General features: G+C 37.0%; 1 protein-coding gene across 3 annotated transcripts in view; it reads right to left on the bottom strand.

The window, feature by feature from the left end:
• The window catches only part of MAN1A1 (mannosidase alpha class 1A member 1), a 150,264-nt gene that overhangs the window by 74,525 nt on the left and 57,797 nt on the right, over positions 1 to 17,942 (bottom strand). For all 3 annotated transcript variants that reach the window (XM_065680985.1, XM_065680986.1, XM_065680987.1), the window contains exon 4: positions 16,553 to 16,633. In XM_065680985.1, coding sequence (XP_065537057.1) covers positions 16,553 to 16,633 — 81 coding nt within the window. The remainder of the gene's footprint in view (positions 1 to 16,552; positions 16,634 to 17,942) is intronic.

Below are 17,942 nucleotides of genomic sequence, written 5' to 3'. Positions count from 1 at the left end.
CAAAGATCCTTATTACAAAAAGTAGATTATATTTTTTTTTTTTTTAAATAAAAAATCCCTTCCTTAATTCAATTAGCCTGCTTTTGTTATGGTTTCACTGATGGCAAGAAAATTAATTTTCTTTTCTAGCTGATTATTATACCAAAGAAGACCCATAGTACCATGAAGATTCCCCCCCCTGCAGAAAAGACTGTAGAGAACTTAATCAAATGGAAGTAACTGGATTAGTGAGAGATTTACAGATTTAATCCAAATGCACATAGCAACAAGCACAAAACCCCTCAAGTTATTAGCAGTAGCCAACATACTTCAGTTATTTTTTACTAAAGAATTCCTACGTAGATACATTGTGTTTGAAAATCTTAGCTTAGAAAGGCTGGTAATATATGAGATGAACTGGCAGAAAGAAGGCAAGGCATAAACCAAAGAAATACAGAGTAACTTATACACATCTAACGTGAGCGTTAAAAACTGTAATGAAGGAATTGCTAAATAATTGCAGAATTAAAAATAATTAAGGGTTTGTTCCAGTTATATTTAGTTATTTCCTTTTGTGCTATACATGTGTATTTTAGATTGGTTACACAGACATAAACTCCAAGAGCTTTTTACCAGGAAGAACTTTAAGACTAAAAGAAAAAATGTAATTACTAATTTATCTACTAATGTCAAGAAAGCATTAGGTTTTTTAAAGCTTATGTACACCTGCACAATTAAAAGCTAGAACCCATAAGTACACCTGGAAAGCTCATGAACTGACCATTTAATAATATCTCTGTTGTCATAATTCACGAAAAGCTGGTGATGAACATAGTAAACAAACTTTAATAATTGCCTGTTATAAAAGGAATTTGTTAGGTGTAAATCCTTTGGGAATTCCTCACCCCAAACTCAGGGTAGCCTCAGTTTTTTCAAGAGGTGTGATATACAGCATGCACAATGAGTAATGAGTTGGATTTGCTGCATATGTGCAAACAACTGTGTGCTGGCGGCTGGCTCCTGAGGCCCAAACCACAGGTAGCTAGGCTCACTCCTACAAAAGCTGTGCTCAAATCTTAAGATTCTGAAATCCCACACCACCCCACATAAATAAATTAGGAAACAGCTCAGTGTCAGTCAATCAGTGTGAAGACTTAGGATGCCAGTCTTGCATCTCATCAGCAATAGAAAGCCTGGAATCCCAGTTCTCCAGTCAAATAAAGCGCGTGTTTCTAGCAAGGGCAGATGCAAAGCTAGCAGGCATTAAAACTGTGAGCAGCCTATGATGGAGGATTGAGCACACACCTAAGAACTCGTGGAAGTTTCAAATTTCTGCTTTTACCCAATATCCCCATAACTGGAACAAGATATGAACCCATTATACAGCTATTAACACTATGGTATATCCTGCTTTGAACAACAGGCAGCACTGTGAGAGGCACCATGAAACTGCACACCTGAAGGATGAACACACTATCAGTAAAAAACTCCAAGACCCCTCCGTCCCCAACAAAACAACCATGTCTCAAACCTGCAGAAGTCCGATATTCAAATGCTTGGATGCTGGTGAGAGACACTGTCAGCCCTAGAAGCAACTCTTAGTCTAACACCAGGCAGGGATGTAAAGAGCACAAAATATACCATGTATTTAGAGCTCAGGTGTTCTACAGTTAAGGAAGATGATACATGTATTTGAAAATATATTGGATGTAAGTAAATATGAATGAAATTAAAAACATGGCATATACAATGCAAACTCATTATACTGTGAAGCGATACAGAAAACATCTGGATGTCATCTTAGAGATTTGTGTTTTTCCTGATTAAGGAAACAGCTGCCTTAGTAAAATTACTCATATCCACCAGTAATGAAGAGTATCTTTTAGCAGAATTCCTCCGTTAAGCCACAAGCATCTGCTTCCTAATTTTCTTTTTATTTAATCTTGTGTACCCAGCCCAAGTGCTGTAACAACAAATTTAAATAGCTGCCTCATTTTACATTTTGCAAGCCATCATATCTAAACAAAGAATAGCACTTTGCATATGAAACTCTCCTTTCAAGCAGGTGACCATTGAGAGGTGATTTGCAACACCATCTGTGTGAAAGCAAGGAGTGGGATGGAGGAGCCTAATAAACTTTGCATGGTGAATCAATAACTACATCCTTAACGTAGCATAAAATGCTAACAGAAGATTCAGTCCTGGCCTTGTAAATACAATTGTATCTTTAATTCTGATACAGTTCAAGTGATTCAGAGTGATACCTTCACTCCAAAGTATGCTCCTTGTCCACAGTGGCAGGCATAGAAAAAGCTGAAATCACTCTGCATAGGTAAAGGTTATTTTATTTGCTTTTTACGGTTAACTGAACAGCAAATGAAGAGCTCTTTCAGCCAGTGTTACATGATACTTGTAAGTCCTGTCCTGGTGTTAATGAATTTTTAAATGATGCTTATCAAATATGCAAGTATAACAACATGAACAGGATACTAACTATGCCCACTTTAATTCTTCTTCTGCTCATTTATTTTTTTCCTAGATTCATTTACACACTTTTAATATTTTTCTTCAACCTCAGAATAATAGCTTAATGAAACAACTCTTAACAGTTAGAATCAAAATGATCCTTGGACAGAAGGGTGCAAGACTCAGGATATTCTGTCATCTTCCTTGCATTGACCACATGGGTACCTGTAGAGCAAACCTGGTCATCATGCTAAGCCAAGAAGACAAAAATAACTACTCTGTCTTTTTGTTCTGGTCCTCCTCAAAAGGGCAGTCTTCCCGAATCACCACAGTCTCAGTCTGATACCATCACCAGTATTTTAAGTCAGGCATTTGTATCACCCAGAGGCCAGCTCAGGGCTTGTTCCTTCTGGAAAGAGTTATTCCTACTGCTGGTGCCATGGCCCTAAAAAAGGAAATATTTCTTTTTCCCTATTCTTTTCATGCAAAGTGCTCCAGATAGCCAAGGGGCTGTGTTTTCATGAAGCTGCAAGTTAAACTTCACAGAATCACAGAACGGTTGAGGTTCGAAGGGACCCTGCGGACGTCATCTGGTCTGACCCCACCTACTCAAGCAGACCCACATACAGCCAGTTGCCCAGGACTAAGCCCAGATAGCTTTTGAGTATCTCCAAGGATGGAAACTCCATAACTTCCCTGGGCAACCTCTGCAGTGCTCGGTCACCCTCACAGTAAAAATGTGTTCCTTGATGTTCGGAGGAAATCTTCTATGCTTGTGTCTGCTGAAAGTTATATATAAATGTTATACATATATTGTCATAGAGCACTAGGGCTTGCACAGGGCAGTGTCATAGAATAGTCCTAAGTGACTTTTGTCTGGTGTAAACATTGGGACAAACTATCAGCAAGTCTCTTGTAAGGTAGCAGTGGCTTGCCTTAGAAAGAAGCAAGCTATAACCTAATAACAACAACTGAGAACCAGCAAATTATATATAATGAGGGTGACAAAAGGAGTAGTGCAAGGAACAAAGCAGGATGAAAATCCAAACTGACAAATTTGAATACCGAAGTTTTAAAACAAGCTCGGCACAGAATTGTGGAGTTCCAGGCTTTACACAGTCTTCATTAATCACAAAAAGCTTAAAGAGTCTCATTTGCATTGAAGTTTACTCTAATGCCCTTTACCAGAGATTCTCTGTTCCTCTTCACACTTGGGCAATTCCACTCACCATTAATTTGATGCGTTCATGGCTACAAGTAGAATAAATTAAAACCTACTCTTTTTAGAGTGTTTTTTCTACTCTTTAAACATAGATCAAGTTGTTATGGTTTAACCCCAGCCAGCAACTAACTACTGCTCAGCCATTTGCTCATTCCCCAGTTCCCCACGCTCTGGGAGCAGAATCAGGAAAAGGTAAAACCTACAGGTTGAGGTAACAATAGTTTAATAATTGAAATAAAGTAAAATAGAACAATAACAACAATACCAATAATAGAGAAAAGAGAGGGAGGAATAAAACCCAAGAAACACAAGTGATGCACAATGCAATTGCTCACCACCTGCTGACTGATACCCAGCACATCCCTGACCAGCAATCAGTCCCTTCTGGCCAGCTTTCCCCAGTTTATATACTGTGATGTCCTGTGGTGTGGAATACCCCTTTGGCTAGTTTGGGTCAGGTGTTCTGTGTCTGCTTCCTCCTGGCTTCTTGTGCCCCTCCTCAGGGGCACAGCATGAGAGACTGAGAGAAGTCCTTGATCAGGGTAAACGCTACTTAGCAACAACTAAGACATTGGTGTGTTATCAATATTGTTCTCAGACTAAAGCCAAAACACAGCACTGCACCAGCTACTAAGAAAAAAATTAACTCTATCCCAGCCAAAACCAGGACAAAAATATAAATGAGTATTCACTGAAAAGTAATGTTTTATGTTTAAGGCTGTCCCATGTTTAAACAGTAAAGTGCTTCTTTTAATCCTTATGCTAGGATTGAATCCTTATGCTAGGAATTTCCAGATTTTGTGATCTCAGATACTGGAAACATCATAAATAATTTAAAAAATAAAATGATCACAAGTTCAAAGACAGTGCCAACTGTTACTCTGCTAGATTTACAGTTTAGGAACAAGCCATTTGATCATAAAACTGCCTGATCTTTTCCTACCACCAGCAGCTACAGACTACTTCTGTTTTATATATATAGAAAAGGAGCCAAGAGTTTTATCTGTTCCAGCCCTAATATTTTAGTGGTTTCTCGGATTACAAATAAATGTTCATACATGTCACAACCGCAACCATCATAGAAACTACTTCTTTAATTTTTTTGGACATAAATTCCATTAAAAACAATGGGATTGACAAGGTGCCCATTTGGGTAAATTCAGGCTTGGATGTGCAGCTGTGCAAATAGCTTAGCTTGACTCCATGACAGGTGAGTTCTGTAATGCTAGCAGTTGTATTGATGACGTGTTCCTAAGAAATTATTTTTCAGGGGAGAGGAACGTGTTAAAATTTAGCAGGCTCTGCAGGTTCCTTCCTTTACCAGACCCCTGACATACCATCTAGCTGTCTTTTTATAGAATCAGAATAGAATCAAGTAACAAGAAAAAAACTTCTTTTGTATAGCAGGAAAAGAAGATGATGGCCTCTTAATTCAGTGCTTACTTTCTTATTGTTGAGATTTCTCTGAAAGACAGTAGTTACTGAATTGTCTGCTGAATAACAGGCACATCAAAACCAAACCTAAATAAAGTGCTTGTGTATTTCCCTTAAATTAAGTATAAGAAATGTGAACTCTCTTGTTCTTTCTATGTAAGCCAAACAGGAGGCTTCAAGAGAGAACTATGATGTAAGAAGCTGCTTTTATGTTGTAAATCAGACAGACTAATTCAATTCTTCTTTGTTTACTGTAAGAGTATTTCTCTTACTGGACAAGCCATAAAACTAAAGTGACTAAAACATAAGAGGGCAAGCAGACATTTCCCATTCTTAAGAGAAAGAAACAAGTGCTCTCACTGAAGAGCAGTGCTGCCAGCAAGTCATAAATTCATGAGCAATTCAATAGCTTCTCTGATTTCCCTGCAGTTAAAACTTCTTTTACAGTTAAAACCTCAAAATTATTCCTGTAATTAAACAGCCGTAAGATGCTTTCTTCAAATATTAACATTATTTTTGAATGCAGTGTATATTTGGAGGAAATAATGGAAGTATTCATAAAGATTTCAAGTATGCATATCAGCATATATAGGCATTGTTACTTGGTTTTCCATCCCCCCACCCTGAAACAAGGACAGAAAATAAGACATGACAGTCTCATAAACTCTCTCAACTTTTACCAAAATTCATGACATGGTTTTAGTGTCATACTTTACTCTCTGACTGAACACACTTCATACAGCCATTCCTAGAGAGAATACTTTGCAAGTTTCACTAAATTATTTTTACATTTGATGGTATGTAAATTAAAACATTACAGTACCTTGAACTGTAATTTCGAGTTGGAACTAGATATTTAAAAAAGTCTTAAAAGTAAGATTTAAAAAGGGGCATCTTAGCACCAGCTACAGTCATTACTTCTATTACCAGCTGTCACAGTCTGTCAAGAAAAAATTGGTTGAGCAAGGAGTTCTTCTTGTTATCTCAGTAAGTCTTTACTTTTGGCCTTGGGTCAGTTAATAACCATATTAACTTAACATACAACCTTCAAGCAAATCAGAAAGGCTGATGGCATTTAACATTGAAGTAAGTCTGCCCAGACGTGTGAGTACCATCCTCAGTCTCCTGCAGCAGCGTGGCAGTGTTTGCCCAGGGCACCTCAGCCGTTATTGATCTTGCCTGGAATCAGGAAGATTATTTGTTCCTCCCTCTAGAATATAAATGGAAATAAAAGCAACTCTGGAGAGAAAAGACTGCACAGAGTCTGAATGATGTTTGTAAGCACACTACAGCAGCAAATGCTGATGAGAAGGTTTGAGTTATTCACTGGTTTTGCATGATAAAAGCAAAAAGATTGAAATTGTCTCTATACTATGAATAGTGTTTTTAAGAACAAGTTGGGGAAAATAGCATCCTTTACGAAATGGTATTGTGAGCTGCTGACTGCTCTGCAGCTGTTGGTTTGAAGAGAACAAAAAAATTTCCAAAGGAAAATAGAAAAGAATGAAGTTCATAGCATTTCCTTTTTATATGATGACCCTGAGGATCTACTGGACTGTAAAATTATCTAGTCATGCTTGCAAAAATTAAGGACAAGTTGCCCCCCAAGGGACAACACGATTTTAAGGGACTAACTGGACTGAACCAGCTTCCAAAAACAACTAGTATGGTTATTTTGCTTAGCCTGCAAAAGCAGATGATTGCCCAAAGGCTGAAGAAAAGAAACAAACCGGACATCTAGTTCTTCAGATTAACTTGTTACAGCGCCTTTTCAGTACTTCAATGCATCTGAATCATAAGAAACAATTGAACCTGCCCTCGATGCCAGAAGATTACTTTCTGTTAATTGAAGGTTGAGACTCTACTCCAGTAACAGTGCTGTTAGAATGATCTTCCTTGTTTGCTTTAGAGTTTTGTCAGTTTACACAAAGTTGGGTTTTTTTGGATGTTAACATAAGTTTTGACTCTTCATGTAGATAAATGATAAGAGTCCCCTCATACTCTAATGTCTTATTTAGCTACCATTTGAAGGAGTTAATCAAGGTGAAGTGAGTTACCGTAAGCAGAGGTGTTGCGTGAAGAATACCAGAGCTGAGCACATCAAACAAAATCTAAGCTTTTCAGAATATCTGACCACCTCCTGACCTCTCATACCTTATGCTTTACTAGAAAATTAAACAGTAAGATACCTAACTAGCTAACACCTGTGGGAAATCAAAAGTGTAAGGCTTGCTGACAAAAGACTTGCAATGTAAACAGTGAGCTAAGAAACTGAATCTGCTGTTTAAGTACATCCTAAACTGTTTTTCCTTGAGGAAGGCAAGCAAGATTTATACAAAACAGTGGCATTACATACTACACCTCTTCACCTCTTTTTCACCTTTCAAATCTTCATGGCAGTGATTTTCTTCATCTTCTTCTCAGTCTTTGGCTTAAGCAAAGTTTGCCTATTTCTGTGCTCTTTGCCCTATGCAAAATGAGCTCTTACATTGATTGATCTGAGGAAAAAAAAAAGATCTGGCTTTCAAACACTTCATGACAGCTCTGTTTAGGTGCCATCACCTGCCAAATCCCAAATCCTCTTGGCATCCATTGTGCTGGAAGTGGCACAGGATTTTTCATGTGGACATTTTTTCCAAATTCCTTCTCAATCATTTGCACATAGGATTCAAATATAGTCTGTGTACAGCAAGGCCAAGCTTTTGGCACAGGAGAGACAGGGCTGCACTCATTTGTCAACCATTCATCAATATTATTCAACTGTTGCATTTTTACAAACAATGCAAACAAATAGCATGTGGATTCCTGTGATTTCCAAAAATCTGGGGAAAAGCTCCCTCCTCATCTTTCCTTTCAAACGTTTCAGATTTTTTAAAATTTTTTAAAATTTTTTAAAATTGTTTAAAAATCACAAACAATATATCCTGCCAAAAAAACACACAGGCCAATTAGCACTCTCCATAAATTGATCCCAAGAGCTCATGCTAACTTAAAGCTAGTGAACTTTCTTTATATCTGTTCCAGGTTTGATCTGCTGAGCAAGATGTATTGCTAAATCCAAAGGAGACTAAAGGCATATCTGTTTCTTCTGCAACAAAGATGCCATTATCTGTACCTGTTGCTGAAGGCATGAAGGGCACAGAAGAACAGCAATGATGTCTGCTTCTGATTTCAGGCATTCATTTTCTCAACAATTTTGAGTTAGCTTGAAGCAGCAGGACTTGTATGCAGCACAAAGTGCTGTTTTGTAACAAATCTCTAATCTGATCCTTCAAACAGCAAGTTGGATAAGAAACTTAACCAATTTCATCACACATTTCTATACACTTGATTTATATTTAAAATGCGTAGAGTTAATTAATGCTTACCTAGTCTTTAATAGAAGTAAATTAAATTTTTACAAAAAGGTACAAAAGTAGAAGGGTTCTTTGCTGAAATCAGATTTGGGAATCTAATGGAATGCCTTTAGTAGTTGTCAATAGCATGAAAAACACGGGAATCTTCTATTGGATGGGTAGTTTATGCTTTTATCTTCTCCAAGCTAATAAAGAGAGGGTGCTTTATCTTCTACTTAACTCCAAGCTTAATGAAAAATAACCTCTGTATCAGACTCAGTCTATGGAGACAAAGCACAAAATAGAATCTTACATAAAGTAGCTATACACTGTGAAAGATTTAAATGAAGAAATGAAGAGTTACTCCATGCCTAGAGTAAAATGCTGGTATATACAATTTTCAACTGTACTTCTTGGGGAAAAAAGAAAAAAATCAGTACGATGATTCAATAATATTTATTACTTATCACCTAACTGAACTTTCACAGTATATCCACAGAGAGAATACACTTTCAAAAATATTTTATATAGCCTAGAATTAAAGCAGGGTAGATTAATGCTGATCTGCTCCCTCTGTCAGCACTGACTGAGGTATTTTTTGTGGCTTTTATTTGCAGAAATAAGTCAAACTCTCAGATGTAATTATACATATGGATTATTCTTTAAATATAGCTAGGATACTTGCAACAATGTTAACACTATTTGTAAATGGCTCCACAGAACCCTGTATTCAACCCTATCTTGTACATTTTCTATTGAATTTGAAGAACAGAACAATCCCCCAACTCTTTAGGCAAAGTTTTTACTCTTTTTTATGATTTTTCCTTTATGATTGCATTTGGTTATTTATGGTTACATTTGGTGCTGCAAAATGACAGAACTGAATACTGAAACAAATGTCTTGGAAACTGAACTTTGAGGATGCACTCTGACTCTGCACAGACTGTTAATAGCATATCATGTCTTCTGTATAGTATATTAACCCCCACACAAAGAATTCTTCTGGGTCTCTCTACAGCTGCTGCTCAAAAGGACCCACACTAGTTTATCTGGCAAACATGCCCTCTCCAACCATGCCGTACAGCCACAATCAAGTGAAACTGCGGGAGCTGGTTGAGAGCCAAATCCTCAGAACAAACAAACCAGCTCTCTCTCATCTGCTTGAATTCTACTTAATAAAATAGCTCATGAGCTCATGTCAAACACAGCAGCTGTTACAAACACAATTAGACATTACTTAGCTCTCATTATCATCCATTCTACTTTCTAACAGTTTACCAGCTTTAGTATCAGGCTACAGTAGTTTGGAAGTGAGCAGGGATTTTTGTTAATGCAATGAGCAATAAAGCTTTTTGGTCTAGTTACTTCTAAAGTCAATACATGAATGCAAAAAACATGTCCAAGAAATTTGCCATGTGACAAAATAATTTTTTGTTGTTTTGAAAAAACTCCCCAAACAAGCTTCTTTCAGTTTTGGAAACTTAAAAACACTAAAAGTGAAGAATATGGTTATGTAAAGGTCAGAGTTCTAAACTCATGCTTCTCAGATGAAAAGCAGGGCTCTGGTTCCTGGTTTCTTAGTAGGCTTGGATATGGCAGCTAGAGGAGGTTAACACCATAGCTTCTCCCTGTCCTCCTGCTGTGGATACTCACACTGATGACAGACATCTAAAACATACCCACTGCTGAACTCCAGCAGACAGCAGCTCACCGAATGAATGTAAATTGCCACTATTTTCACTATACATTAGTAGACTGAGGGTCTTTATTATGAGGCACAAAAATTGTTGGTGATAGTAGCTAATTGCGTGCTTGGTGTACAGTGGAGGAGGTTCCACAGGGCTTTAGGTACTTATAGAGCTGAATAAGAGTTCCTGGTTGTGCTATGCGCGTGTAGTATCAGTAACTCCAATGCAGAGAGGAAAGAGAAGGAAAACCGAGGAGCAAAATTTGAATTAAGCACAAGACTGGAAATCAGCATCTCTGTTACCATCCTTTGAAGTTTTCACAGAATTATCTCAGCTTGAGAGGCAGAATTGCACAGAGCGGCTCAGCAAGTAGCATTGGAGAAAGAGGACAGAAGCATTAGGAACATGGAGGCTTTTAGGGTATAGGGAACTTATTTCACAGAGATAGGTTTCATCAACAGTGACAGTATAATTGCACTGCAGGAACTTAAGAGACATAAATAGAAGACTGAAGGGCAGTCTGCTTTCAACAGCAGAACTGTCTACATCAAAGAAAATCTTAGGAGTTTAGGTTATCTCCAGAATCTGAATCCACAGAGATTCTGTAGTACATTTTGATGCAACTAGCACAGAAAGAGAAGAGCATTAGACCTATTAAAGGTGGTGAAGAGACTGAAATACTAATGGAGATTACAGACTGTGATTGTAGGAAACAGAGGAGATTTTAAATCCTTCTCTGTCCCTGAGTAGGCTGGTAAGTGCTACATCAGAGCGGATATAAACTATGCTTTTATACACTGTAATGACAGCTTCTTGCAGAAAGTCAGGGTGTACAAGGGAAAAAGTAGCTCTTGACTTAGTTTGACATATTACCATCTAACAAGGGCCACATGCACCAATTCAACATGCTGTTCTAAAAAATGCAAACCAAACAAAAAACCACAACAAACAAACAAACAAGCAACCCCCCCCCCAAATAAAAAAAAAAAAGGGGGGGTTTGCTTTGGTAATGTTTAAGTTTGGAAAGAGAATCGACCAGCTGAAATGAACTCAGGAAGAACAGCCAAATGGGTAAAAGGCTAGGAGATTACTTGGAGGTTAAAAGATAAGGTGCAGAGCCATAGGATTCTCAAATAAAAAGGTTCAGATGATTTCTGTCTTCTTTTGGTGTGACTGTAAAGAAGGTAATTAAAAGCAAAAGTATAAGACGTCCAATTAAGGAATACAGAAACTGAAAATGTCTGACAAGTTAAATAAAAAACTATTAAGTGAGGATAGAAGTAAACTTTGAGAAACTAGTTTCTAAACTGAAGAGAAACATGGTATCTGTTAGAGAGCCAGGAGGAACAGTTAAGAGACTTCTGTGTAAAACGGTGCAATGCATGAAATAAGCCATTGCAGAAAAGCTAAATTTGCCCTAATGTTCAGTCTTGAAGAGCCTAGGCAAGTCCTCATGCAAGGAGATTATTAAAAGGAGAAGCCTAATGCTCTGTCCCAGTATTGAGGCTGGACTAGCTGACCTCTTGAGGTCCTTTCCAAGGTGAATGACTCCAGGATTCTATGAAATACGGAAGCTACAGAAAAAAAAATCACAAAACAATAAAAAATAAACAAATCATTAAGTTCATTTCAGAGCACTAAAAGAACTAACACATGACACCAGTGAAGTACTGATGTATCACTTAAAGTGGCAGCAGATGGATGGTAGGTGGCAAAGAGTACCCAAATCTGAAAACAGGGCTGAAGAAAACTACAGGCAATTGCAGTCTTTTAATTTCTAATAAACAGTAAACGCTACTGCCAGTCTGTGGAGATGCTTAAAGAGAAGCTAAGTGGCATACACACAGAAGAGATCAAGCTGATACAGTATGCCTGGAGTTTCAAACAGCATTAGAAATCAAGCTTCCAAGACATAAAAGGAAAAGTCCTCTTGTTCATTACTGTCAAGTTAAGTGAAAGGAAGTGGGAGATAAAATATGTGGTCAATTCTCACACTAGTGAGATAAGATCCCCAAGGCACCTATACTAGAACTTACATTCCTGATTTGCAGAAATAGGCCAAAACCTTTGTATAAGTGACAAACTCCTATTATTCGAGACTGCTAAACATTCTTTTTTCTTTGTATTTATGGTACATAAATATTCTCTGTGAAGGAAGAACTCTACAAGAGATGGAAAGCCAGATAAAAGTAGCTACAGCTAAATTCTGGACAATGTCTTAGCACTAAATGAAGCAGTGATATTTTGTGGTCAGCCTATCTAAGGCAGCTCTACATCAATAGCATCTCCATCATTATTTCACATGTGCTCCTCATTAATAAGACAGCATTACCATCACTGATAGATGATTGTTTTAACTGGGCAATGATTAGCTTTGAAGTCAGACAAGAGGCCAAGATCACCATGTGACGTTGAACTCCTACTCTAAATGCAGATATAAACTAATTAGGTTATATGTCATCACTCCCCCCCCCTCTTTTTTCCTTTGTACTTCTAGTTAACAGTTGGAGGAGAGTAATAGAACAGATGAAAATCAGAAAGTCCAACATTTATCATAATGAAGAACAGTTTGTTGTGCCTTTTTTATTCCTTCATCCTGATCACGATAAATTCCTGTTCCTTCAAACAAGATATATTGCCAGAGTGAAAAAATAAAAACCTGTCTCATTTCTGCTTCATGCCATGGAGAGAAACGGCAATATGAACATCATTATCAAATTTATTTTGTCTTCCTCCAGATTGCAGAACCAACCTTCAAGTAAAACAGTCCCCTCATTACACAGCTTTAGCAGTATCTATAAGAAGCAGCTATCAGTAAATCTGAAGAGCTAGTCACATCAGTAATTTGGCTTTTATATTCCCTATAAGCAGTGTCATACACCTATCATGAATTTCAGCATCAGTATCTCCCAACAGTGAACATTAGAGTGCTCACAAATGTTTGTCACATCCATAAAGAAAGGTCTTAGCTGCTGTTGGAGGATACACTGCTGTCCTCCTCCAACAGTTAACAGATTATCTTCTTATATGACTACATTTGGGTGTGCTTTAAGCAATTATCTGAATCTGCAGAATCTTGTTGCATGCAGTACTCTAGACCCTCAGCGTACCAGAATTTTATGTTAGACTAGTAACTACAGCACAGCAGTTGTAAAACAATTCTTTCCCTTACTAAACATCTTATTTCCAGTACAAAACTAAAAAAGGTTGCGTACCAAGTTGCTTAGAAAAGGAATCATATGTCTACTAATGAATTAAAGTTTAAACAAAATTATCAAGAAAGTTTGCTGAACAATCTAGCCCTGTTCCTATAGGCTCCCCTAGATGCTTTTATACAAACAAACAAAATGAATACTAGCAGTGCTTTAAAGGAGCCAGGTTTATTTTTAACAACTCCTTACAACCACTGACTCATGGAAGAATACCATGGAAGCATTCACATGCAATATTATTACGAGGGACTTAGAAAAAACAAAACAAAACAAAACCAAGAGAAGTCCTTATGCAATTACTCATTTTGAAATCAAGTTTTCTGGTATTTGCAGCTGTTTTATAAATGAAGTTTGACATTTGACTGGAATTCTTTCTAGCTTATGTTAGCAATCACGAAACAGTAAAATAGAGGTGACAGTATATGACACTTCTAGCACTTATTCATTCTAGTAAGGCAGTAATTGTACAAAGTTTAATAGAATGCATCTCATAGCTCTATTTGCAAGTGAGCACCACACAGGTATTGAGAGGCAAAGTATTAAATTTGTTCATTTTTAGAATTATTCACATTGGTGCCTTTATCTAAATGAATTATTATGTTAGCAGAATGTCTTAGGAACTACTCTATGATAGAATATTCTTTAATCATGATTAGTTAGACTTACAAACGATTATGGAACATACAATGTGTTGCAGCTTTGGATCATTACCCATGGAAATGTAATTCAGAAGTACAAACAATAATTATTTCCATCACTCCTTTTACTGAAACATAACTCTTTTAAATTAGGATATTGATAAGTTAGCACAGCAAATATAAATTTTTTAAATAGTTAATTTGATAAAGAATTAAATGAGCTTTTAACTGAGAAATCTTAATCTTCCTAACAGCCTGCATACAAGTTGTTCCACCTCTTTAGATTGCCTACTAATATAATGGACTAACGGATGATTAAAAATGTATTTTCTATGGTGGCAGCCAGCCTCTGGGGCTGAGTCCTTTCTACACTTGTCAGCAGCAGCAACACTGAAGGACAGACACAGCATGGGAAAACTCATATTGCTGCACAGCTGTTCTGTCCTCAGAATGGCTGCATCCCTCTCTTCCCATAGGCAGCAGTGGCTACTGCTTCAGTATCTTGGATTTAGGAGACAAATGGGGAACTTTCCCCAAATCTGATAAAGGCAGAGCATGTCGAGTTGCACTCACCAAGCCACTAGAACAACTGTTAGTTTAGGAACATCACTCTGTCTTGGACAGCAGCTGTCCGTCCAAGAGTATGAAAACCAAGCATGGATGGTGTCTTTCCCAGCCTTCAAGAGCTCAGGACCCTCCTTAATCATATATGCCAACTTTGTGTTTAGGAACCCGTTTTACTTTCATTAATGAGTCTGTCCATTTTTAGAATGGACAACAGGATCCAGTATCATGGATATTCCACTGCAAAGAGTTCTACTTAATTAACCATTGTGTGAAACAGTCTTCAGTTTTAAATGTTTCCTCATTTAATTTGTACAAGAGTTTTATTTGAATGCTGATGTTGCTATCAGTCCAGTCCAAGAGGTGGTGGTAAAACTGCCACTCATCACAAAATGAGGGAATGGCTGAGAAGCAATGACTAGGTGTTATTTAGGAGAAACTATATGCACTGATTGAAAGTGAAACTGCTCATTAACAGACACAAGATATAAATTATCAACATACATATGAAGCACAGATGACAAATGCTTCAGGCATTTCTTGTCAGACAACTGCTGCTTGATGTAAAGGCTCACGTGCAGTCCTCTACCAGCTTGTTGTCTGCCAAACATCCTCTGCTTCTGTCATAATCAGTTAATTAAAATGTAGCAATAGGTTATACTGCACAAATTCACTCCTGTTTGCAAGAAGTAAATCTGCAGTGAAAGGTATAACTATTTCATTGCAGAAGGAAGAGCTTTCAATTCTAGACACCCTTAGATATTTTTACTTCTGGTTGCTGAGTTACTGTAGAGGGACAAACTATTTCCTTCAAGACTCAGCGATGGCACACTAAATAAAACAACAGTTAGTACAGATCAAGAAGTCAGCTGCCAAACACCTCTCAAATTCTGTCATTACTGTTAAGTGTGAATTTTAAATGGGTCTACGTGCAAATTTTTTTCTCCAGAAAATTATAAGACAGATACAATAAGAAAGCCTGTCTATTTTAAAACACTAAAGTCTTATCAACATCACCTACCCTCAGCACCATGGGAAATAAAATGGTAAGTCTACTTAAGTAAAAATGTCAAAGGAACACTGTCTCCTTATAACTGCTTTGTCAGGTTCATGACCCAATGGTACCTTCTAAGACAGATTTCAGATAAACTTTAACAAAAAACAACATGGACACCATAGAATTCAAGTTAGGTTTGAAACAGAGCTTTATCCAGTACTGCTGAAATTTACATATGAAAGATAATCATACGTCTTTAGGGTTTTGTGGAGTTTCCACCAGTAATTGCTTTGGATTTAAAGAAATCCGATGATAAATTCAACTTAAGGTTAAAGAGTATTAACTTGTGTTAATCCTATAATAAAACACTACTATAATCCACAAACAGGAACAAGAATTTAAATTAGCAAGATTAAAGACTTTTCAATACCAAGCTAAAAATTTAAAATATCATAATACCTCTGACTTAGTATAACCTTCTCCAAATACATCACAGAAATAGTCGCATTAGTCAAAGTGCTTAGATGAAGCTACTTCTTCATCCTCTCCAGAAAACATGACAGACAATAGAGATTAATGGGATATTGATTCTTTAAAGACATTCACATGTATAGGTTTACGAATTATGTTTTCATTCTTAACATGCTTTTTCCACGTGAGTTGAAGTTTCAGCTTCAGGATGGCCAACAGTAGTACAGTTCATAGGAGTTAAAGGATATGTTCAAAACCAATTTGTGAAGCAAGAACATGATTAACAAAATCTACCACTACCATGGCATAGGAACTCCATAATTACACAGTCCAGAACAAAGTCCAGTAAGAATGTACTGGGCATGGTTTCAACTCAGGAACAAAAAATAAAACCTTTTAACACTTACATGAAGTAATAGCTTTAATACTTAGATAAAACAACAGTAATAGAAGCAAGAAAATCCACTGGACAGATTTCTGCTGTACAAGCCATTTTCAAAGTTCAAAACAAGTTTAATTAAGATAAACCATGTGGAAATCTCTTACCTCTTCTCCTGAAAGATAGTAAGCTGAAAGTAGTCCACCAACAAAACGAATGTTCACTTCAAATACTGAAATTTCAGCATTCTGTTGAAATAAACAAGCATAGTTTTATTCCCTGTTACTTTTCTGTACAGTCTGTAATGTTTTGTTTGCCACTTTTGTCTTTTTTATACAGATGTAGGCATCAAGCTACAACAGCTGTAAAAAGCAAAACACATAAAACATAGGGAAAGACAATATAAGCTAATTTAAGGGCATTTTAAAGTATTTTCTTTTCTTCCTCATGTTAACAAAATAACCTCTCCATTATCTTCATCCTGTTTAACTTTTAATCTCTTCCACTTGGGCTTTCTCTAAATCCACATATCCACAGTACTTCCCTGTAGATGACTCAGCACTCACAAACACAAAGTGGTCTAAGGTCATATGTCCCACACTACCTCTCACCACATGCCATCTCTTCTTAGACACTGTAGGAGTTCTTGATCAGAATGTTGTATCAAGAGCTTTCCTACTTCAGTGTAAATGCAGGTTGTTGTAAAACGGGAGGTAACACTAGAATGAGTTAGTTACATGTTCATGACAAAAATGTAATCATGATGTGTATTCACTAGGGAGCACATGATCTTTCAGTACTGCAGTGACATCTCTTCCCATACTGGCCTAGCCTTTACTGATGACAGACAGTAGTTTGTTGTACTGAGCAGTGCAGATCCAGGCACTATCTATCTCAAAACACAGACACTTGTGTTTCCTGTGAGGATTGAATTAAATTGCTTTTTTGATTTTCAATTGCTCAAAGTAAATTGAGTGATACATGAGCTGAATATTTTGTCTCCAAACCTTACATTTTGCCTTTCTAGATTAATATGACAACTCACAAACCAGTCCTATCTGTCAAGGAATATGAAGGCCTTTTAAGAAAAGCTCAGTATGCATGCACTGTCATCTGCTTCTGGAAATCGGATACAGACAAAAGAAGACTTTGAGGTAATATGAATAAAGATTTTACTGTTGAATCACAAAGATTAATTGCACTGTAATCCTGAACATTTGCTGAAGTGGTGGCCTTTTGGGACATCTCTTGAAGATAATAATTGTTTTAATGTTGTCAGATTTCCAATACTTCACTTGCACACGTCTCTACACCTTTGTTCAAAATCCTCATCTCATTCTGAACTCCTTATACAAGCCGCTGAAGCAGATGTAATTAATGAAATAGACATTTCATTAATGGTACATTTGAAAGCTGTATGCTACATAGTTATACTTAAGCTCATTATTCTAGGCTAGTAGTATTCTCAGAAAGCACTGGAATTATATCTATTTGCAAAACAGTTAAAGAAGTTTTACAATTTCATGTCAAAGAGACATTCACCTCTACATGGAAGTC

The sequence above is a fragment of the Lathamus discolor genome, chromosome 5 (assembly GCF_037157495.1).
Source record: "Lathamus discolor isolate bLatDis1 chromosome 5, bLatDis1.hap1, whole genome shotgun sequence".
In the NCBI taxonomy this organism is placed as follows: Eukaryota; Metazoa; Chordata; class Aves; order Psittaciformes; family Psittacidae; genus Lathamus; species Lathamus discolor.
This window is presented reverse-complemented; position numbering and strand designations above follow the sequence as displayed.